The 24,752-nt window shown below is 35.1% G+C and overlaps 1 protein-coding gene across 1 annotated transcript in view; it reads right to left on the reverse strand.

Annotated features, from left to right (window-relative positions):
- Positions 1-24,752, reverse strand: part of RAB28 (RAB28, member RAS oncogene family) — a 64,514-nt gene that overhangs the window by 1,461 nt on the left and 38,301 nt on the right. Inside the window, exons 5-6 of the mRNA XM_080628009.1 lie at positions 9,120-9,223; positions 6,266-6,343 (exon numbers count right to left, since the gene is read on the reverse strand). Of these exons, the coding sequence (XP_080484135.1) occupies positions 6,266-6,343; positions 9,120-9,223 (182 nt within the window). The remainder of the gene's footprint in view (positions 1-6,265; positions 6,344-9,119; positions 9,224-24,752) is intronic.

The following is a 24,752-nucleotide window of genomic DNA, read 5'->3' on the forward strand; positions in this document are numbered from 1 at the left end:
GACAACATGCTGTTAATCAGCACGTTATCGGCATAATGGAGAGAGGGCAAGGGGAAGAATGTAAAAAGAGAAGGAAAGAGAAATGGAGAGATTGATCAGTAGTTGAAAAGAATGAATGAATGAAATAAGAAGACTATGCAGAAGCAAAACAAAAGTGCATTTCTTTACAGGCTTTATGACAATGCAGGAGCAACATGTCTAGCTGAAAGCATCATCAGCATTAGGGCTGCTTCTCAAGCTCCTTCAAGGACATGCCCTATCAAAGCACCAAAATGAAACATTTATACATGCAATCAACAAAAGTGTATTAAAGCAAGAGAAGGGACAGAATAAAAAGGAAAGCGAATCAGTGAAAGAAAAGGTGGCAATGGCCTATTCCTTTAAGGTACTTAAATATTACATTATTCAACTTCCTATCAGCAGCCGTAGCAAGTGCATTAGACGTACACATGCATCTTTTCCATTACATAACTATTGCGTTATAGCTAAATATATAACTTTAAAAGTGACATAAATTAACAACCTCACATCCAAGTGCTGCAACCTTTGACTTTTCTCTACATAATGCAAAAATAAAAGGCTCTCATTTTTCATTTTTCATAAAGTCAAACAAAATTGTTGGAAGTTTTCTTACTACTAGTACAGTGTTCATGCAAAGGGGAGAATAATTCATAGACAAAAAAGTAACAGAGGAAGTCGGTCAGTTATGAAAAATACCCTAAAACAGTTTAATAACTTTTTTCTGAAATACTTCAACTTTACACAACAGATTTTCAAGGTTAAAATGTATGGCTAAATGAATAAATACTATTATTTTAAAGGAAACTATTAACTGGATTATGTGACTATATAAACAGTATATATGTTAAAGATTACCTCTGTAAATAAAACCTGAATGTCAAACAAGCAGCAACAGTTGAATTGGCTGGTAAAGGGTCTGGATTTATTAGCTGCTGATGTACTCGCCTAGAGTTTAATTGATCACATTCATATTATCTTATCTAGTGGACACCACTCATGATTTACTCAGCTCCTGGCCTGATGTTATCAAGGGAAAGGTTGCCAAATCCCATGTAAGGTGGTAGTAGGAGGTTTAGCACTAAACAGTGTTATCTGACCTCACAGGACCTAGTTTCTTCATACCAACTTTTGACTGCAGCTGGGACGAAAGAAAAAGCAAAAAAAAAAAAAAAAAAGGTCTCGTAATCAGTAGGCAATTAATTGTTCCTCAAAACACTGGTCTAAATCCCATCCTGTAAACACAGGCAGGTTAGTGACCCATGCTTAGGCACAATGTAGCAAGAAACTGACTATCATAAATGACTTGGATTTTCTAAAGGAATTTCATCTGAATACGAGTGAAAAAACCCACTGCAACATTTCTTCTATTAGCTTCATGGTAATTAAAATTAATTAGGTTTCTTTGTATCAGTTTCTATGTCAGGCATATCATTGCCATGGTTCAAACCACCCTCAATAAGGAGAACCTTTCCTGGTGCAGGTGCTCTGAATTCTAGATCCAACTTATCTGCCAAACATTTTGTTGCACAAAGCTGGTACACACACCCTGATTTGCTGAACTGGCATTTAGTTAAATAGAAAACTACACATCAATTACAAAAATGCTAGCTCTTGCCAATGCCAAGGAACAAAGCTGTACCCCATGCAGTTTTTATACTACAGTTGAAAGTCAAAAATACAGAAAGAAAAACATTTGATTAGTAAAGGAGCTATTTCCTCAAATTTCATCAGACCTTTGTGATTTAAAAGGAGTAGTATTTTGAGGACTGAAAATAAGTTAGAATCTGCAATTTTCTTACTTTGGAACTGTTCCGTTTCAAAAACATGCTCTACTTTCCAGTCACACATAAGAAGTAATCTAGTTCTTTGTTTCACCACAGTTTTGTCCAAATAAAGGTTTGATTAACAGTCATCTCAGCATGTTAACAGACAAGGTTTAGTAGCTCTAGCTGAGATAGTTTAAAAACTTACCACCCCCAAATGTCTGTCCTATTCCTTTGCTGGAGATCAGTGCCGCCAAAGGAGAGCTGGTGGAATATAACATGTACTTGCACCTCATCCGCTTCAGCACAAAGCACAAAGTCTGGCAGCTTCACTTAAAAACAACTTTCAGCAGTAGTTTAAGCTAAACTGCTCAACTTCACCCTGATGTGGCCAAGGCACATGATCACCTTCCATTTTCTGATTCTGCTGTGGGAGTGATAAATTCCAGCAAAAGGGCAGTAACAAATAGCTTGGGTTGCATTAGTATCTTAAACTGGTGCAGCTGTTTTCTAAAAACACATGGTAAATGACTGAATTTTTAAGGCTTGTTCTTGCAGTTCATTAACAAAAGTTGTGTTAACTTGAAGTGGACCAAGAACACTCATTCACTTTTCACGCTTCTGCAGTTCTGCCAGTCAAAGCTCTAAAGTCAAGAGTCAAGCACCACAAATTCATGTAAGTAACATGTTTGAGATTCCTATTATTTATTTCTAACCAACTGTGAGCCACTTCTAAGATCCTCCTAGTGAGTGTGGCAATTATAATTGATCTTAAACACAAGAAATATGATCTTCAGGCATAAAATCAAAATAACTAGAAATATGCTTTAAAGAGCATTCTCTACATTAGACAATCAGTAATAATGAAGAAATACATAATAAAACATACACAGATCATATCACTGTGGGCATTTTACACAAACTCAGTATTTCATCTTCCCCTTCGTTACCACCTAGACTGAATGAAGATATCTGATGTTCTCTGACAAATACTTTCAAGCAGCAACCTTTTTGTTTTACAAAATGAGGAAAACTCACATTACACAAAATACAGGGAATTCAAAGATATGATTCATTATCTGAGTAGTGCACATTTGTAAAAACTACAATGTATTTTACTCTTTGTTTAAAGATTAAATCCAACTCAACACTTGCATACTTACTGATTCAAGGATGAGTCACATCTACTATTAGTTTTTTGTTTCTTTGTAACATTTATGTAGCGTACATCTATCTATTTTTCTTTTATGAACTTTTATAGTTCAACAGCTAGAGTATTAAATGGCTAAAAGTTTAAGGGAACGCATTCATATAGCTGTTTCTTAATTTAAAGAAGCCCTGTGTCCACTTTACAGGTGAAAAGAAAAAAACAAAACAAGGAGGGAAAAAAAAAACAAAACCAAAATCCAAACATCACCACCACACTTAGGAACCTGTACCTGCTATAAAGTCTGTGGTAAACCAGAAACCTAGTGATGGCGACACCATGTAACACCACCTCCTTCCAGCTAAGAGACCAGATCCATGCTCTTGGGAAACAGCATCTACACATTACTTAGGCTTTTCCACCACAGACTTGTAAATTTCTCTCCAAACATGTCATTCTATTCATCTCCCTGAGGTTAAAGTTCTCCTTCTCCAGTTTTATGTAGAGAATTCTCCTTTTCTATCTTTAGAAGTGACCAGGGTAGTCAGTTTTACACAATAATGAACCTTAAGATACAGCTAACATACACTCCCATGCAATTCCCACTGGTTTCTCACTGACTTAACAGTAGTACCTACAGCCCACACAAAGGAAGTAAATGTTCTACTTGTAACAAAGAATTTGTGATTCACTTTGTGTGATTCTTTAGAGTAGACTGAAACTATGCTCAATCAGTAGAACTTTGCAAAGTCAAGCAGTTGCTCTTACTCTACATGCACAGCGTAGCACCACCGTGACTTGTGCTGTACCTGAATGGCAACACTGAAGTTTCTGTCCAACTCCATTTACTGGTTTTATTTCTCAGTTTCTTCTTATGTTTTTTCTTGTTCTTGTTTTTTCAGGGGTCTCTATCTTTTTTTTTTTTTTTTAATCACTATAGCATGGATTCATATGAACAGTAATGTGTGAGACACAGTGAGTATTTAGTTTATGCATTATTAACTACCTACAAGCTATTGCTAATGCAATTTGCATAATATCAATTCTGATCCACGACTGCATGTTCCATTGATCTGCTCAACAAAATTAAAAACTGTAATTACAATACTAAGGCAGGAGGAAGCCTATTTAAAGCTAATACCAATTTGACACAGAAAGTTATGCACTCTTGAGTCAGAGCTATATAAAGGTTCTTACTTCAACCTAAAAATAGACACCTTATCTAGAAAGCTACAATTTTCTGTATAACTCCATTTATTACATTCTTTTTTTAACCTAAGGTATTTCCATAACTACCTACAAGCTTACTTATTGGAACACAAAACCACTAAGCACAGAGAGGTCTAAGATTAAAGTTCCAGTTCTAGCTAAACAACCAAAGAAAAACTGAAAAGCTCTTAATGTGCTGAATTATTTACATGCAAATAATCATAGAGCTCAGAACAACAGGTGGATGATACCTTAGTAGTAAAAACCATTGAACGAACACACTCAGTATTTCTTTAGCCATAAATTACAGGTTTTCAGAACCTCTTAGCCTTGCTCATTAGGTATGCACTGTAAGTATATTTTACCATTTTACTGTTTGCAATACAGTTTTCTAGTTAACCACTTCAACGCAGATTGTAAACACCACTGTGGCAAAACACTTTCAGAAATTACATATTTATTGTATATTTCAAAAAGCAGGAGGCCAAGCTGTAGGTAAAAAATGTTTTGCCTTTTTCTTTTTTTTCTTAATAAACTTGCTGACTTACCTTGTGGTCCTTGCTTAATGTTGGCAGTAATTAGCATTTCCAGGATATTACACCACCAAAACAACTACTTTTAGGTCAATAAGTAAAGTTAAAATAAGTGCATTGTAATCTCAAACATCATTGTATAGTAAGGTTATAATACGTATATGTACATGTAAGATTATATTCAGTGTTATAATCTTTGTTTTTGAGGTTTCTGAAACAAGGTTTGTATAAAATCTTTTTGGTTTAAACCTATGCACACAGTTTTACTGGCAGGAAAATTATTTTTAGAAGCAGGAGCTAGGAAGAAGGAGGGAAAGGGAAGGATAAGGGAAAAGGGGTTATACTATAAAACCTCTTGCTTGGTTGCTTATTTGAACAATTAACACATTTTTGATCTAACTTTCACTGATAAAAACTGACTTCCAACTCTAGCAGATAGTTAAGCAAGCACTCACATTTTAATTAATATAGTTACAGTTCTAATTTTTTTAAATAGCAAAATATATCTTTTCCCAATAAATTCATAAGGTCCTAAAACAACACTCTCATTAGAGCCATTCTGCATATAGCAATTAATGCATAGGATGAACTTGCAACAGAGCTCTACTACAGTTCAGAGCATGACATGCAGCAGGGTTCTGCCACGTGTTCACTGTGAAATCACTAAATTCACATCCCTAACTCACGGCTAACCAATGTAAGAGAATGTTGGACAACCTTCTTGATGACTTTCCCACCTATTGCTGGGAAACATTCTCCCCTCTCAGCCCTTTCTCACTGCAGAGGGAATGACAGAAAATCCCCAATACTCATAACTCAAAGAACAAAACACAAAATGCAAGGAAAGAAACCATGCAGCTCCTTTAGGGGGAGATTATCTGGGACTGGTACAGTGAGAAAAATAACTGCAGATGCCAGGTAACCGTAATAGCTACCCAAACACACAATTCCACAGCTCTGCCTGCCATTGAGAATGGGCATAATGAACCAGAGCAGGATTCATTTCTCATTTGCAAATCAGAATAAAATAGGAAATAGTGATCTTGCAAAGCCAATATTCCCTCCCCGAGGCACAGAGTCGCTTCTGAGATCCTGTATTATACAGGCACACAAAGATGATGAAAATCTGAGATTAACCAAATATGGGATTTAACATGGTTAATTCCCAACTCTCAGACTGAAAAAATACTACTTTTTCCTGTATTACTACAATGAAGGTTGATCTAGAACACTTCTACTCACAGAAGCTTATGCCTTTTATCACTTAAATTTGTAGTGTTTTACAATGAAATTGTTTTTTAATATGTAAAGAATTAAAAAAGAACAATTGTCATAAAAACCATATCTGACACCAATGTACAGTATTTAATGGATATAAAAAAAAATCTTCCATGCTACCTGCACATGAATACATATAGAGAGGATTTAATTTCTAAACCAATTTTATGCACTATTTTTAAACAAATAGCTCTCAAATTGAACTTTCTGCCTATATTTATGTGCTTTAAAGGACACTTACTAATTTCCAATTTTTTTTTAACACTAAATAAAATACTAGGAAATAAAAAAACATGTATATGTGGAAAAATCACCTGTGATTGCTCCAATTCTGCTTTGTTTAGTTTGATGCCAAGTATGTCAGCAGCAATTCTCTGAAAACACAAGAAGACCTATGGAAAAAAATTAAATTGCACTTAAAAAGATTAAAAACAGACATTCTCGAGGTTCTTTCAAATATATCAAATGATTCTTGAACTGTTAAACAATTAGATATATTAAATTATGATCTGTGCAAGAGAGATCTGAAAACAACCTTATCTGGTACATTCAATTTTTCAAAAAATCAGGAGAAAATAACTCAACAATGGTACAAGGAATGAACAGTATCCTGGATTGTTAAGCAACACTTCTACTCTGCCTCCAGAGACTTAAGTTTAAACAAGCCTTTACACAACTCACCTCTAAAATACTACTCTCAGTGCTATAAATATGAATAAGGGTATTCACTAACGTTTAGCACAAAAAATATATTACCAGTGTATTCTGCAATAGAGGTTTCTACAGGTTTCTGAAATTGAAAACAACAGAACTGTGCATCAACATCACCAAAAGCTATACTGCACGTTTAAAAAACATTGTCAATATGAAAGTCATGCAATGCTCTATTAGTTCTGAAGTCTTACAAAACATTATGGATATTACAATGAAAGCAAGTATCTAGAAAACAAGCAAGATGATGCAGCAGCCTGCAGAGTTAGAATTTGGACATGGCTGGACAGACAACACTGGGTGGCAATGCTTTACTTCATCTCAATCCAGTTCACCAATCAGGTGAACCCTAGGTTACCTAATCAGGTTTAGGCAGCTGCATTTTAAATCAGATTAAAGAACACAACAGATGTTAAAGAGGAGCAGCTTAAGTTTTCACTGCTGCTGAACCCCCTATTATATTTTATCTACATGGTTATTCGACTGAGCTCACAATCTAAACTACTAACAAACATTGCTTTTCATCAGGCAGCTGCCACCTCAAAAAGCCTGTGTAAGTGATTTTAGTAATTTTCAGTGAAAATTCAAAAACAGACAATTTATACAATCTCTTCTTACACCCAAGACGGAAAACAGCAACAAATTAGTGGAACAACCAAAACCACAGTAGCTTCCAAAATAATTTCTCTTTCTCTAAACTACTTGGTCTAGTATTGGTCTATTCTATTAGAATCCACCCAGCAAGAACGGAAATCCTGAACAAGGTCTCTTCTCCAGATGCCTGCTTTAACCCACACCAGGTTCTCGGTGTACTGAACCAGATCACCTACCATGAGGATGCTTTGTGCACAAAACATCAGGCACAAGTTCAGTGCTTTATGTATACAATTTGATAGACAGTAAGACAGCTATACTAAATCTTTCATGAAATTTATTTCTCCTCTGAGGAGAATTCTGGACTTTTTTAAAATTACAAGACTTAAATATAAACACAAAATTGTCTTTTGCAAATGAGTCAGTTGGAAAGATCTGAGGTAAACAAAAAAAACTAAGCCTATAACCAAAGCAGCAATTGACGGTCTCTTCTTAAATCACTGTCTAGAGAAAGCACCCTGTCTTTCCTGCACAACTACTAAAAAACATGAAGAAGTAATTCAAATCTATACTGAAACAAAAAAAATGAACTACTGTAAACCATATCTCATACTTTCTTTTCTTAGTAGATACTTAAACAGATTTCTGGATAATGCTTTCTAGGTACGTTTAAATTCGTCTTTATACAGTAAGTGAAAAAAAGAGCAATCAGTACATATAGCAGGATGCTGCTGTAATTCATGAATCAATTAAAAGACATAATAAAGATTCCTTCATATTTTGCTATGTTAAATATATCAACTTTATAAAAAGAACAGCTTTTTCTTCCTGTTACCAAATCTCAAAAAAAAAAGACTGTTTCCCTGAGAAAGGAATACATTTTATCAGATGCATACTTCATTGAGTGAAGTATTATACTTTTTTTTTTTCTTCTGTTTCTACCTTAAGAAACCTTAATTTAAACTAAAAATTATGCCAAAGATTCAACACAAACTGTAAGGAGAATGAGGACTCACTGCATCTGTAACAGCAAAATTGTTAGACTTCAAAGAAAAGCTATTATCTTACAAAATCAGTCAGTACATTGCAGATGTTTCATCAAAGATCTTAAAAACTGACTCCATTTGTGTTACAGAGTTATACTTTCATATAACTGAACCTGGTCTTACTGTTCAATAAAAAAATGACGTATGCTGTCGTAAGTAACATAGGAGAGAGAATCAGGACTGTTTTATGAGAATCACAGTCATTAGGCATGTGACAAATCAAGCAAAACAATACAATGTGATTTAGTTTGACTGACACAATCAACTAAGAAAGAACCTTTTCTTCCATACACTTACAACTAAAACAAATAACCCAGTTAGGTCAGAATCAAAAGGTTGTTCAAAAATATACTCTGCAAAGCATTAAAAACACCAAATGTTCAAATTTCAATGGACCTGCAGAAGGAGTGTCTCCAATGGCTCAGGACCCCTATTAAAAACTTTGATTGCAACAGGATCTTGTGAAACTTATGAAAGTTTCTATACTGATGGCCTATAGATAGGACTCCACCTGGAATGAAGGAATAAATTTAACTACAGGCTGTCAGCAAACGGATATAGCTGTTCTCATGCTGATGTATAAACTAGACCATTATCATATTAAAAACTATACATTAAACTGCAAATGAGATGAGAAATCACTGTAATTAATAAAGAATATACACAAAGATCTATTTTTCATTTAACTAGGCAGGCTAAAATGACCTGCGACAGTCATTGTTCTCCATGGTTTGATATGTGAAGCATAATAAAACTTCTGCATCTTTAAAAATAAAATAAAAAAAAAAGACATCTACAAGAGTTTTATTTTACTTACAGAATCTCCTGTCTTGGCCGACACGAAATGGCTACTGAAATTGTTTTCCTGACAAAATCGCTGGTGCTTGTCAACTTTCACTGCGCGCATATGCTCCAAGTCAACTAAAAAGTTAAAGAAAGGACAAATTACTAAAATGGAGCCCAGTCAGTTACCTGTCTTAGAAATTATTCATTGGAAACACATCAGATGTAATCTTTTCCTTTACAGGTGTATGCAAATGCAGATTTCTTTCTTCCTATAATCATCTGTCATAATAAAAATAAATTACATCAGATTAATATTATTTGCAAAACCGAAATGAAACCACAAATAAAACTGCATGGTCAAATGTGACTAATTCTTACCTAAAATAAAGGAGAAACTTACTGCTGGATACATACAATTTGTAACAAATTTACTGTTAACCACAGACAGAAACTTGAGACAACCAAATTTTGCACATTCTGCTTGCAAGCATGATGCATATTGGAGGTTCCAGTGTCATCTAAAGACTTTTACAAAATAAAGTTGACGAAGCACATCTGAATCTACATATTTTTTCTAATCAAAAAATGTAAGTAAGTTATAAAGAACTTAGTTGCAGAATATGGTAGAACAAAAACATTCACTATAATAAAAAATGAACTGAGTAAAAGCACTGATTCTTCATTACTCATATATGAAGCTTTCAATTCCATAAATGTACAGTTCAGAAGATTAAAACCAGTAAAATGCGTATTTCAAGAGTCACACACATTTTCATTTTAATCATTTTACAACCATTGGAAGCAGAGCAAAGCATTCAAATACTATTTTATGTTGAAAAAGCACTGGTTGCTTCCAAAGCAAAATGGAAGCCTTGCACAGGTTTTATTGTACACGTTTCAGTTTCTCCAAATCTGATCCTAAGGTAACTGGAAACTATATTGAACAGTTTCTCTTTTTTATTGCATTGCAGTTCCTATAAGGGTGTTGACTCAATGCCGTCAAATATATTCAGAAGGATTTAAGGACAACCAGGCTCTTTGAGTCAATACAGGAAAAAAAACTTAAACTGATTTCCTGAGGAAGGGACCCAACTGACTTGTAAAAACTTGTAAATTTGCAAATCTAGTAAGCCTGCATAATAGTGTCATTTGATTATCAGCTGAAAAAATGCTCTCCTACTACATAAAAGGCTTTATTTTAAAATGACATTGGAGGTCTTTAATTTGTAGGCTCTGGAGATTTTCTCTTGGAGATTTTTAGTCTAGCAGGGGATTCCTACACCCCATTTATACTGCTTACCTTGGTTAATGTGGAGTTTTTGCCACATATTACTGTTTCTAGCACATCAGTAAGGCCTTGTTTATAAGAACAGGCCTAAAACCATCCAGTTACCACAAGCATTAATTTGTGAAGGACTAAAATACTAGGCTATTAACACTAATGCTTGTAGCACAGTTTTTCATAATACTAAAGGTAGAAGATATAGTTTCAAAAGGCAGAACAAATACATTTACTAAGATAAAGCCCAAAGTCAATGCTAATTTTGTTTAAAAATTGCTATTGACTTTGCAGTCTATGAAACAGCTACTCAATTTTTTTCTCTGAAATATAACTACCAGAAGAGAACCTGTGTTGAAAAGCTTTTAAGGATAAAATACAGTATGCTGCCTAAACCATATAATTATTAACTATTATTTTTACTCTTCGCATACTAGCTTTAAGTGCAGCTTGGAAAACACAACAGTGAGATTACTCTTTTGGGAAAAATAAAAATATATTTTCATTATTTTTATTTGATGAGCTCTTAAAGGAAACTTAACCCTACCTTCAAATTTCACTCGCTGTATTTCTTTGACTATACCTCAACTCCAAAAACCTACACAAGATTACAATAAAAATAGATAGGTAGATAGCATTTACAGTCCATCCCTCTAAAATACCAGTCATGCTTATGTAAGTAATATATAGAATCAGAGAATCATATAATAGTTAGGGTTGGAAAGGACCTTAAGATCATCTAGTTCCAACCCCCCTGCCATGGGCAGGGACACCTCACACTAAACCATGCCACCCAAGGCCTCATCCAACCTGGCCTTGAACACCACCAGGGATGGAGCATTCACAACCTCCCTGGGCAACCCATTCCAGTGCCTCACCACCCTCTCAGTAAATATATATATATGTTATGTAAAAACTAGCTCACAATTTACAATCTGTCTCAAACTCTCTTTCCCAAGATGGAAAGAATTAGGGAGCAGAAGAACACAACAACTGATAAATTTTCAGGAATAAAATGCCATTGTCATATCAGAAATCATATCCTCAAATGCCTAGTTTTTATTTGAAGAAACATCAAGAATATTATATGGTTAGTGGAGCATATACTTTATTACAGTAGAAAAACTAAAAGCACAAACAATCCTAGAATCTAACAGACTTGGAAGTGAAAATCAAGGTGAAATTATGTTTCCAAATTTTCTGTAATTCTCAGTTCACCTCCCCACTTAAAAGTATTGTACCTTGTCCCTTCTGAATTATGGGCAGTCTGCTGTGAACTGTACAGTTACTGTTATGCTAGATAACTGCCAGGTAACTGTCCACATGCATACTCTAAGCCCACAGTAAATGCAAGGCAATTCATGTTACATTAGCTCTCAATGAAAGAGGGCACAGTGTTAGTACAAGAAACGGGTTTCAAGTGTTAATAAATATTAACCTACACAAAATTGCAGTTTGCAGTCAATGAAAGACGACTATCCTAACTCATATTACTTTTCATTTCCCCAGGCTAAGGGCAAAGACATAGTTACTGAAGATCAGCTAAAATACAGTGAATAGATACCCTCCAGTCTCTTTTTTTTTTTTTTTTTTTGAACATCTGATATTGGCCAGCTTGACAGGCAGAATTCTTAGCACACCAGGAGATAAGTCTTGTCCAGCTTTTATTTAGACATCACAGCAAAAAGACTTTAAGGAGGGATTTGGAGGAGGAAAAACGATTTTCTAAAATGATGCTTAAAAGGAATGCAGGGACTTCATAGAAAGAAAACAAACAGCTGGCCAATGTGGGCTCGTATGATGAGCCAATTAACAGCAGGAATAGATATCTTAGGATGAACGATGATACTAGAATGCACTTAAACCATGAAAAGTTGAAAGGCAGAGACAAATAAGTTTTGGATAGAATCAGATACATAAATAAGGCTTGATTTTACAAACCAGGAAAATGATCTTGCACAATATTCTAAATGGCTAGATAACATTGCATTGGCCAAGAAAAAGCAATTACTGAAATGAAGATGCAAAATAAGAACATTTTAACTGCAGTAATGGTTATGATAGGCCATATCTAACAAAGGTCTCGAAGAAAGAATCTGCAAGATTTGGACACACATCAAACACAAACATTTAAAGAAAGTCCCAAAGTGAAGTTTATGTGCCAGATGGTACAGTCATCCTTCTCATCTGAAGTGAATGAGAAAGACAAGAGTGACAGGGGAAAATTAATAGCTCCATTTTTACCAAGTAGAATATAAACTGATGGCTAGAAATTCACAATAGGATGTCTAAAGGAGACAGGAGGATTTTAGCTTTTAAAGTGAGAAGAGATTTATTTGCAAACAGTGAATCTCTAAAGCACACAAATGTTACAAACCAGTACTTTGCTTAAGTGCTTGGATATAAACTCTGCTATCTACATTAATAAATTATGTTTTCTGACCACAAAAAGCTAAAGCAACCCCAAGATGTGCAAGTTCTACAGAACGCCATGACAGCATTTCTTTGATCTATCATTTGTAAAATTCTAAAGATCTTAAAAATGGGACCAATTGGCAGGAATGGCAGTGCAAGTAGTTATAGTGTCAAAGTAGTACATTGCAAATTCCTTGACTATACAGGAACCACTTAGTATACTTGCATTAAACGGAATGCTTAAATAAATCACATGAAAATTGTAATCAGGGGAAGCAAGGGGACATCAGGGGCAATGGAGGAGAGCGGAAGGACATCACAAGCAATGGGGGAGAGAAGGAGAAATCATAGTGTTTTTCTGATTGACTTGAGGACAAAAAAAGGGGCTTATCAATCCCCAGTCACTTGGAAGTCTCTTTGTAAGAAAAGGCATCCAAAATATGGGCTGCTGAAGTTTGCTCATTTCTATGCTCAAAATGCACACTAAAAAAAGTTCGTACGAGTACAAAAAAAACCCATGGTTGCCAGTTACTCTCCAAAAAAATATCTCCATTGCTTTACTTTTCCTCTCATGCAACTCTAACTAGCTAGTCAACAGCCCAACTTTTTGTTTCTCTGAAATAAAACTAAACATTCACCTTTAAGCCTGTCCAGTGTAGAGTCACTTCAATTAAAGCTAGCAAGATAAATTATTGCTCCGTAACACATCTGTATGCATTTGTATGTAGACATACCCCAGAAAAATACTGGCACAACAAATATATATCAGAAACTTCAGGAATTCAGACATGACTTCCACCAAGCCCAATGGATCCAAGTGAAAATCTTCCGCCGGAGATGAAACCAGAAAAGATCAGTGTCTGCTGCACCAGAAAAGATCAGTGTCTGCTGCAGCAAAAGTAAGGATTACTAAAATACTTGCTTCTCATGAACTCTGGAGAGTTCAGTTTTGATTTGTAGGTGAGACTAAACAGAGATCTACTAACGTAAAAAAAATCAAACAGAATCAAGGAGAGAAGTATGGAACTCCCACATCCCAAATCCCAAGGATACTCCCTTTAAGGCATTGCTAATGACATGAGAAGAAAAACAGGTAAGAAGAACACTGCAGAATTTAGGTTGAAAAAAATATTTAAAAACCATCTTGGTCACCTCTGGAGAGCAAAAGACATTCCAAAGAAGGCAAGGACAAAACAGTAGTTTTAAGTTAGGACCAGAGAGAACTGATTAGGTCACATCTTCAGGTGATTTATACAAATGACATTTTCATTACCCTTTGAATTGCTGCTATACATCACTTATTTGCAGTGAAAAGCCAACAGTACTAACTCTAAGCGGAAAAGGAAACCTTACTTTAAATGACTGTCTGCAAGGCTAGATATCAAATGATAGAAAAACTCTGAGCAAACAATTGAGAGTATAGTTATTCAAAGTCAAAACTCTTTATAACTTTACTTGAGTCACTGGAATTTTATTGGGTAGTAGCAAGGAACACAAAAAAAAGCATTATGTGAAACACAAATGGGTGCCTTACAATCTACTCATACACAGCCATTCAACAGCAACTCAGTCTTGATTGAATAATAATGCTACTTTTGACTTTAGACTCTGGAGCCACTAATGGTAAATAAATGAATGCCATAATTGTTTCTTTTACACCATTTAGATATATGTACCATGCCATAAGAGAAAAAAAAAAAAAAAGCCTGAAACAAGCCACATAGCATCACCGTGCAGGGACAAACGATCATTTCTGTTCCGTCACACCGTATATATGTGGAAAACCAATAGTTAAGTTTCTTTAATACTACTTCAGCTCACCTGTTTCACTGAAATTAACTAGAATAAATACAATTTGCTCACCAGAGTTTGCTTCAAGGAATAAAGTGTGATATCAAATCCTACAGCTGTACTGTCTTTAAATTAGGGCAATAAGAAAATACATGTAACAATTTATCAGAGTAACAGAACTCATGGAAACAAAGCCAGTATTTTAAAATATATTTCACCAGTTAGAACAATGATTAATGTTCTGGGTTTATAATCTTTCAAAATGCCAAAAATGTAATAGGATATTTTGATTTAAATATTTTCACACAAGCAAATAACTGCACATACTCTAAAAAGACAACAGAACATAATTTATGTAGAATGTAAAAGCTGCTACTCATGCTATTTATCTCCCTTTCCCACAGGGCTGCTAGTCTCTTTCATAAGATCACTGGAGAAGAACTCCATGTAAAAGTACAGGGGTTTTTTTAAATCTGGGAACATCCATTTTCCATGAATCTTCCTTTCAGGTAATTCTGAAAGAAACACAAATATATAACTTGTACAGGTGCTTCCAAGCAGCTGAAAAAATAGTGACAGTACTTGTTCAGAATGGCATAAACAGCTGAGTAGTATGCATAATGTGTGTTGAGCAAGACTGACTGTTTAATAGTTTGTTGGCATTTCTCCTGGATCATGAGATTACACTTGCAAACTGTAAGGCACTATACAGTCATTCTAGATTATCACATACCAGTGATAACTAACCCAACCACTTTCTAAACTGCATGTATGAAAAGAAACATGACAGAGTTCAGAGAATCTCAGTAAAGGGACGCCTCTCCACCCAAATCTGATCATCTTTCACTTTCAAGCCTTGCAATTGCAGTAACTGCAAAAGACTCTGCTACAAAGGGGCAGTTCTGCTGTTTAAGCTCAACTTTTTCTTTTTATTGATAATACCAGCACTTTCCATTAAAAATTTTATTAACACATAAATTTGCAACTATCTAGTTTTGTTTTTATCATGCATATTATAACTATTTCATATCTTAATATAATTGAGGGTAGTTTTAAATTTACAAGTAAACATCTGTGTTAATCTATAGTACCACACAAAAATATATTCTTTTATAGTATGCAGTGAAAAATGAAATATAAATCTTTCTGCAAAGTATTTGCAGCTGTTCACACAAGGTATACAATTACATAATGTTTAAATAATGAGCTATCACGATTAGCCCACACAGACATGACAACTAAAATGCTTTAATAATTTATTAATTTGATTTACATGTGCTTAAAATTATGTACATATTTTCTCCTCTGAAAATACTCCAGGGTCATAAAAAAGGGGGCTGTATATTACGATCTCTCTTTCACTCTGTTTTTTGGTATAATTTCAGACTGATTTCTTAAGAACAAACCTAGCTTGAGTACCTGAAAATCTAACAGACTGAAGACGACGATGTTGTTACACAGGATTATGCTCATGCAGCAGACACTGCTCAACAAATCATCTTAATTTCAGAGTGTGAAGGTTCTGCTTTTCGTATGCATGAGCAAAGCGCACAAAAAAGGGAATCAAAAAGAGATTTCTCCAAGATGTGCTAAATATCCACTACTCTAATGAATAAAACAGAAATCACGACGACCATTGGGAGCACCATTGTGGGCAAAACAATTTACTGCCCAGTTTATCAGACCTCTGCCCCATAGCACCTCAGCAGAGCATAGTTTAGCAGGTCCCACAGCTCTGGCCAGAAGGAAGCCCTCTCAGGCCTCTTCTGCCATAATTAACCACTCTTAATTCTAATTCTGCCATCACTCAAAAAAAAAATAGGAGAAAAAAAAAAAAAACCAGGCAATGAAAAAATCTCCCTCACTTTTTATTTCTCAGCTTAGCAGTAACCTACTGCTTTCCCACTAAAAAGATGAAACTATTTCATTTTGAATAGAATATTTGTCCAGATTGCTTAGAACTTCAAGCATGTGCACTTCCCTTTTCTAATTAGACAGAAAAGGTCTTTCTGCATAAATAAAGTCATCTGATAGAACAAATATCTGATGCTATTAATAATCATATAATGTAACAACATAACAGTAAACAGAATTATGCAGAAGTAATAATAAATTGACAGCAACTGCACCAAATCTGCAGTACTATCAGATCTTGTGTATTATCTTGCTTTTTAAAAATCATCTTTGATTTGGTACTTTTAAATTACTACAGCACATACTTCTCAAATATTGGAACCAGAATGTCTGAGTGCTAACTGCAGCTTTTTATAGTTAAATTTTTCTTAATACTTTCAATCTTTTTTCTCACACTAAAATCGTGTAACTGCCAAGAAAAGAAAACTCTTCCATGGAAGTCCTGAAAACTATGCCACTACTCTGATTTAAGGAAGCTCAAACCAAAATATAAATATAGTTCCAGTACAGACTTTCTCAGTAATTTTTTTAGGTTATCAAGAAAACATCTAGAGTGTTGATCTGGTTATACTCATGTCAGACAAACTACATGTCACATTAACTACCTCCAGGAAGTTATTCCAAACACAAAATAAACTGTTTATGCCGCTTCTCAGATAGATAGCATGACAGATTGTTATTAATTGAAGACAGATGAAATACATTAATTTGATTGCAAGCATGTGTTTACTTTCTCACTGTCATGTACACTCTACTGCTGACGCTTCCCTATGAGGACATAGCAACAAATCAAACATTGTATTAGAAAAGCTGCTAAGGCACAATAATAATAGTTGGTGTTGTACTTTATTACTTAAAAAGCTACACTTAACATTTCCAGCTACAATAGAAAATTACTGGTTTCAGAAAATAAAAAAAAATGATAGCTTAAAAACTCTTATAATTTACACAAAATATAGTAACACTTTCTCCTCTAAAAAAAAAAATAGAACTGCAAATATGTTTCTCAATTATTAAAAGTACAACTCTGTAAACGTCAAATCTATTATCTGAGCTCCTTCTAAACCAACATACAAATTCCTACAGACATAAAACAAGAAAATGTATGCCTAATATGGAAAGATGAGCGATTTCCTAGGTCTCCAGTTAGAAACAGGCATCTTGCCTGTGAAGTGAGGTTTGCTGGTTTTATTCATGACTCTTATGGGTCTCCACTTATTTGTACAAAGCCTACGTGGAATTCTCTTTCCTCTCAAAGAATAACATTTGAAGACACAAAATCGGTGATGAGCTTCTTAGAATAAGGGTACTTCACAAAATAAAAATCAGGTTGATAATATTTTTTCTAACATAGGAAACAATAAGAAAGAATGTGGTTTAGCATGAAAAGTTCTCTTTGATTTGTATTTATGGACGTAGCTATAGTTTTTATATTAAGTTTCCTGCATAAAAACATCCTATATTAAATGAGACTTTCAAATACTGTTAATGAATGAAGACTTACAGCACTTTTTCTAAAGCTATAAAACCAGTATTTCGTGTGCATCTTAGGTTAATGAGGTTAACATTTCCAAGATTTAAAATAGGTTTCAACAAAAACCAAAAAGAGCAGCCAGAAGCAAACATCCCAGTCTCAGCACACCAAGCGCAGCTAACTATAGAGGACATGATGTGACAAGATTCTTACCTATTAACAAGCATGTATAATGTTTTGGCAGATGACAGGTCATTTTTAAGAAGATATGTTAACCTTTGCAAATACAAACAGCAGGCATCTTTTCATACCAGGATGAAGTTTCTTATGAAGAAAAAAATAATACACACAAGTTTCTTTTCAAAACTAAGATGACAGATGACTGGCTTACACAGCATGAAGAGACAGTTGAAGTGAAAATAAGACTATATTTTTTTCTCAGTTAGACAGTTCCCATTTTCATTTTTTATTAAATTCTTGGCAGAAATTCTTGCAACCAGTTACTATTTGACTGAACGGACTAAGATTACACTGATTGTTACAGTCTGATCCCTTGTGTTAGGTACATATACTCCTTACCCCTGCCACTAATACAGACGTGTTTGGAAATGAGTATTCAAAAAAGATGGTATTGCACACAACTGAGTCACTTCATCGTGTTATTTTAGGATTAAAACATAATTGGAACAACTATTTATGTTATTTTTTCTTCTTTTTAGAAGGGTATCATAAGGACACAGAAACTAAGAGAGGAGGATGAAAGACGTGTTGACTGTCACCTCCCCACTCTGCAACTCAAGTGACTAAGTACACTGAAGATACACCTAGGTGACAGACAGTGGCATAGCAGAGATGACCAAGTTAACTTGAAAAGTATTAATCTGGCACATGGAGTTTAGACGTAGCGACACAGATCCCTGTGCAGAAGATTTTACCACATATCTCTGTTTACTGTCTGCAGTGTACAGACCTAAATAAACAAGCCCTTAGGGTAAGCTTAACAAATTAAGGGGTGATGTGAATGAAAGAACATGGAACACTTTTGTGCATACGGGTATGGAGAACGAACAGCCCAGCTTCAGGAAACAAACACCACTCTCTCAAAAAAATAATCATCTCACAGGACTTTAATGTTCTCCGATTTCACACCTTTGGTTAATTAGTTCTTACTTTCCAGAGAGCTGTATCGTAAGATTACCAGCTCCCCCTGGAAGTAAGACAGCTTGTTCACTGTTGCTTTTTATCCAGTCAGATCCTTACATGGCCCTTACTGCCAGTTTATAACCACTTTGCAATTACTCACAGATCATTTGCTGACTGATTCTCTTCCCAGTAAATTAGGCAAATACTATTATTTTTACAAAGGGAAAAATGAAACATTAATGAAAAGATAAATTAAGCCTAATCTCAGATCACATGAAGTTTCACTGAACCATCTATTTATTACTTTGTGCATTAAATCCTCTTTCATCTTCTTTAACACTTGTGTTCAGGCTTCCTAACCTTTGTGCCAATGAGAAACTCGACAGCAATTAGTTTTACTTCCTTATTAAGTTAAAGCTGTTAATTCGGACTCAAACATCTTTATAAATAGCTGTCTCCTGGAGACAAGGAGAAATGAGAAAATGGCTGAGACATAAGAAAACCCCCAAGCTGGATTTTTCTTGCTATATTCATTCAATTATAAAAATCACTGTGCTGTCACAGTGAACACAGGTGAAGGTTTTCAACGAATGACATTGAGAAAGCAAAACAAAAACAAACAAAAAAAGTTTCTACGAGTAATAATATTTCACTTTTTGGACCCAGCATCCTTCACAAAAACAATAATTAAACATATACATTGATAAAAAAGCAAGATTCAAGTGATATGTCATCATTTGCAACAGTAACAAGACAAAAGTTACACCATTTAGAACCTATATTTTCTCTCACTAATATTATCCTTTACAGAGCAACACATGAGAAACACAGAACTACTTGATTCATAATTTTTGTAAGAAATTTTTAACAGCACTGTGACTATAATACATCATTTAAAGCATTCGTATGAACTCCTTTGGACAAATTATCTTCTGAGCCTAATTTCAAAAAATATATTTCCCTTTAAATTACAGATTACCATTTTTGATAGGAGTTTCCAAGCTTCCCTACACTGAACCTTACTGACTGCCCAAGTGCTCTGAAACATGACTTGCTGACAGAAAAACAGCAACAGACCCTTCTTTCATTCAACATGAAACAATTTTTATCAGGATTACTGAAACTTTTTTCAAAATGCTTAAACTGATTTAGCTGAGCTACCACTGACAAAGTGCTGGACTCTCAATAGCTTTCTCACAAAGTAATTTCCTTCCTTGCAATATTAAATCTACTTTTTAGGACAGAGGTTAAAAAAGTATAAAATAAAAATCTTAATTTCCCTCTAATCTGACTAGCTGTCCTTTGGTTTGGTTTAACAATTTCATAAACTGAATAGAGTGTATACACAATACTACAGTACTGTGACTACTGAAATTCAAAGTTGAGCAAGTACTTTTTTAAATGTTCTTTAATACCTTAGTGAAGACATAAAACTGTAATGTACTAAACATTCAGAAGATGGTGCTAGTCCAATATATCTGCAAGCCATGGACAGACCAGCTTTTTTAGCTCTCTCTCAGATTTTTTCTCTAATTTGCTGTATTTGCTACATCATCACTGATTTTAACAATTCCAGAACTAAGTACAGTTTTCTTCAGTTAAATAATAAGAACACTACTAAATTATTTATCATTCTAAAATCCACAAAGATTTACTGGATTGACAGCCATAAAATACAAAGCTCACTATAATTTCATAAACTCAAGGTCTTGGGATCTTAATGTAAACTCATACAACATGTCTTAGATCCTACCTCCAGCCACTCACATCTCTTTCCTGCAGTCAACAGCAAGAGCTTTCAGCCACAGTCTCAAGACCTACCGATACCAGCACCAAAACTTGGAAAATCTCACCATCCTGTCCCACTCCCGGTTATTCATGCCCGCCCTCATGCCACAGCACACTGTTCTCTCCTCACCTACTTAGGAGGCCATGCAACTCATACAAGCTTACGAAGCTCAGTGAGCTGATCCATGCTAAAAATAGATATTCCTTTTTGCAATGTTCTGTTTAACCCAAGTCACAGATCCGATTTCCCATGGGGCAGCAGGGCTAACTTCAAGCTGTAAACTGGCTTCAACGCAAAACCAACCGACGATGGAACCGCAGCCTTCGTCAGCTCAGAAGGGCTGAATTCCCTGTCAGCAATCAAAAGGGCAGGCAAATTAATAGTCTGACTCACTATTGCTTGTGAAATTTTCATGTTATTAAAAGCAGATATCTCCTTATAAATAGATTAGACGCAGTCAGTCATTAGAGGCAGAATATGAAGCAAAACCCACCTACCTTGCCCCCACCAAACACCTACAAAATGTTAGACACATTTGAGTTCTGCCTATAATTCAAACATTCTACAGTGCCTTGCAAGCTAGGTACAGCTGTACAAGTAATTTCTTCCAAAAATAGTAAATCCGGACATACTATAACATCAAACAAAAAGAATTATCTTTACATAGCAGTTCCTAAAACAGTGTTCTAAAAAGAATACTGTTTTAGTGTAGCACAGAAACATATCTCAAAGTAATATATGTCATGAAGTTATTAATTATTAATACAGAACTTCTTCCTATAAAAAGCATTTACCTAATAAATAACAATTCCTCACAAGACCCACTCCAGCATTCTTGATGGCTGCTGCTGCATCTATCTACACAGACCATTTCCACAGGTATACTTTTGTTGACTTCACGCCAAACAGCTATGTTAAAAACTGGGTGTCTTCTCAAGTGCAATGCCTTTATCCAATACTCTGAATTACTCACTTCTGACAGAGCCAGCCCAGGTCAGTTGCAGGGCCCTTCCATGCCAGATTCCACTGTTGCTTCCAGCAGATGCAATAAAGAGTTGGAGACACTTTGTGCTTCTCCTACATACCCCTCTGGGAGCTCTCCCACAACAAAAATTGTAAATGAACATGAACTCATTCACTAGGATATAAAAAGAAGCTTTAAATGTTCGAAGATCAGGCCAAGTCAGTATTATTGTTATTACAATAAACCTCCAGCATTAAGCAATTTTAAACATCAGTTCTTCTTCCAATTTTTTTTTTTTTTCAGTGTGGAGGCAAGATTGGCACATATCTGAGTGAAATTACTCAGTTACTAGGCAATTTATTACTGCTTAACTGTTCCATGTGTATCAAATCCTGCTTGACAGCAGCCCAGTTTTTCTTCCATTTGGAAGCTTTTGTAACTAATTATTACCAAGCCAAACTGTTTTCAACTGGCAGTTAAAAAAATCACAACTCAACCTTATATTAAATTACTTTTTATAACAAAAAAGCAAGATTGCTTATTAAAGACATATACTTTGATTAGCTATAAAAAGAGAAATAAAACCCAAACACACTCAGATTGCTGATAGCAAATTTGTCAGCTATTTCTTTAATTGAGCCACAGCATTTCAAAGACCACAAAGAACTGAATTCAAACTATTTATATTTCAACGATATGATTATTTCAAACCAGACAGTAGCAGTGGGGCTGCACAAACCTCTTTCACATTTCTCAATTCACATATTTCATTACCACTAAGTAGTCACACAAGCAAAAAAAAACCCTGAATTTTAACGAATACATCACTGACTGGTTCATTATTGTACTGAAGAACTGTTCTTGTCTTCAAGTAGAATTGGCATACAGTTTGCTTCTTCCTGACATAAATTTATATCATGATGTGAACACTTCAGTCCAAACTTCATTTACTTAATAAAAGGCTGTAGTTGATTCAGATTCTGAGGAAAAGCTACAAAAGCTCTCCTACAATATTTATATCTACTGTTTTTCCAAACAAGTTGAAGACATCAAATAGTGGACATACTAAGACAGAATATACTAATATTGCAACTTTACAGTATTAAACAGTCTCAGGTGAGGAAGGGGAACCAACTCATCAGGCTAGCTACAAGGGACTGAATAAAAATCATTAACATTTTATCCAAGACTTAAAAAGGTACATAGTGCATAAAGGACCCAAAGGAATAAGAAAAGTACTTTGTACACGATTTGCTTGTTACAGATCAAACAAAGCAGGGTCCATACTTCTCTCAAAGCTAAGGTGGCCAGCTGGCTGTGCAAAGGACTCCAATTCCCTCCTGTCATATCTCTCTCACACACACACACCACAAAAAACCGAAAAAAATAAAAAGAAATAAAACAAAACAGAACAACAAAAAAACTCACATAAAAAGAAACTTTTATCAGGAAAGTTGATGGTTCAGTGGAAGGGGCTGCCCTGAAATTCAAGTTAGAAAAATGGTAGTTTTGTTAGCAGCTTAAGCTACCATAACTGCAATTCTAATGGATGGTCCTGGCTTTCCCTATGCTTCCAAACCTTCGCATGTGATAGCACCACTGCAGAATAAAAGGAATCCACAAGCTCTTTCACAGAACTCCTCCCATTGTTCTGTTCACTTCAGGCTGGATCAGTGAACTGAAACAACTCTCTGTGCATTGCTACCAGGACTAAACTGCTACCGGCTGACAAAAGTGAAACTGGGTCGTCAAGAGCAAAACCACCTCCTCAGATTGGGTTGAGTGTTGCAGGGAATACAACACAGAACAGGTGATTTTGGACACATGTATGCACTTCTAATAATTTATTTCAGGATTCAATTTAGTTTGAAAATATTAAGCAAGTTAAGATTCAGCTGGGACTTCTTTTTGTAAACTTTTTAACACTGTTTTTCTAAAGCTTCCTAAAACCAAAGATGATTTTAATAGTTCCTGCTTCCTTCAATTTTTACTGAAGTTCAAGAAACCAGCTACATCTGTCTTACAGCAGAATTTAGATGCTGAAAGTGTATTTTCCCAAATCATTTGGTCAGTAATGAGCTCACACAGTTAAACAAACCCACTCTACTTTTTATAGTTAGGAGTCCTCAAGGATAAGCAGCACTTCCTTTGCTAGGTTTGAAAAGGAAGGGGAGAATATGAGCCTAGATGTTAACAAGTCCCTCGTAAATAGCCACAAGATATCATATACCAAAATTCTAGCATGGCCCTGATGATGACCTAGTTTCTTTGTGACTTCGAACACTCCTTGTCTTCTAATATATGTTAAGAAGGAGTGGAGATTTCACAGGCGTAATTTCTGTAGGTGAAGTTTTCAGGTTTAGTATAGCAAAGAGACTTCAGTTAATCGTTAAACATTTGTTTAGGCCATCATGTTCATTCTGAAAAACTGTGTCACCCTCATGCTTCCATTCAAAACATGCTTATAAAAATATCCTAAACAACATGTTAGATTCTTAGAACTTTTCTGCAAAACAAACTTCCTTAACACAGTCCAGGCAAGAAATATGGTGAGTATGCAGCTGAATTTGTCAATACTGTAAAGATCAAGGGGCTAAAATTAATCAGAAGGGATTACTTAGCTACCCAGTGCCTTTCTCTATCCTGCAGACATCTTAATTACTTTATCCAAAGACTGCTGTACTGAAAAATAAATGAGACTGTGAAGCAACCACCAGAATCCAGGTAACATTTTCTATACCTGCAATGTTCCAACCAATCAGCTACAAAGTAATACACACAAATACAGCTACACAACCTAAGGCACTGAGGGGAAAAAATGGTAAAGAGGGGCATTTTGTTCACTGTTCAGGGGTTGTTTTTTTTTGGAGGGTGGAATGGGAGAGCAGGAATTGC

The sequence above is a fragment of the Psittacula echo genome (assembly GCF_963264785.1).
Source record: "Psittacula echo genome assembly, chromosome: 1".
Taxonomy (NCBI): Eukaryota; Metazoa; Chordata; class Aves; order Psittaciformes; family Psittacidae; genus Psittacula; species Psittacula echo.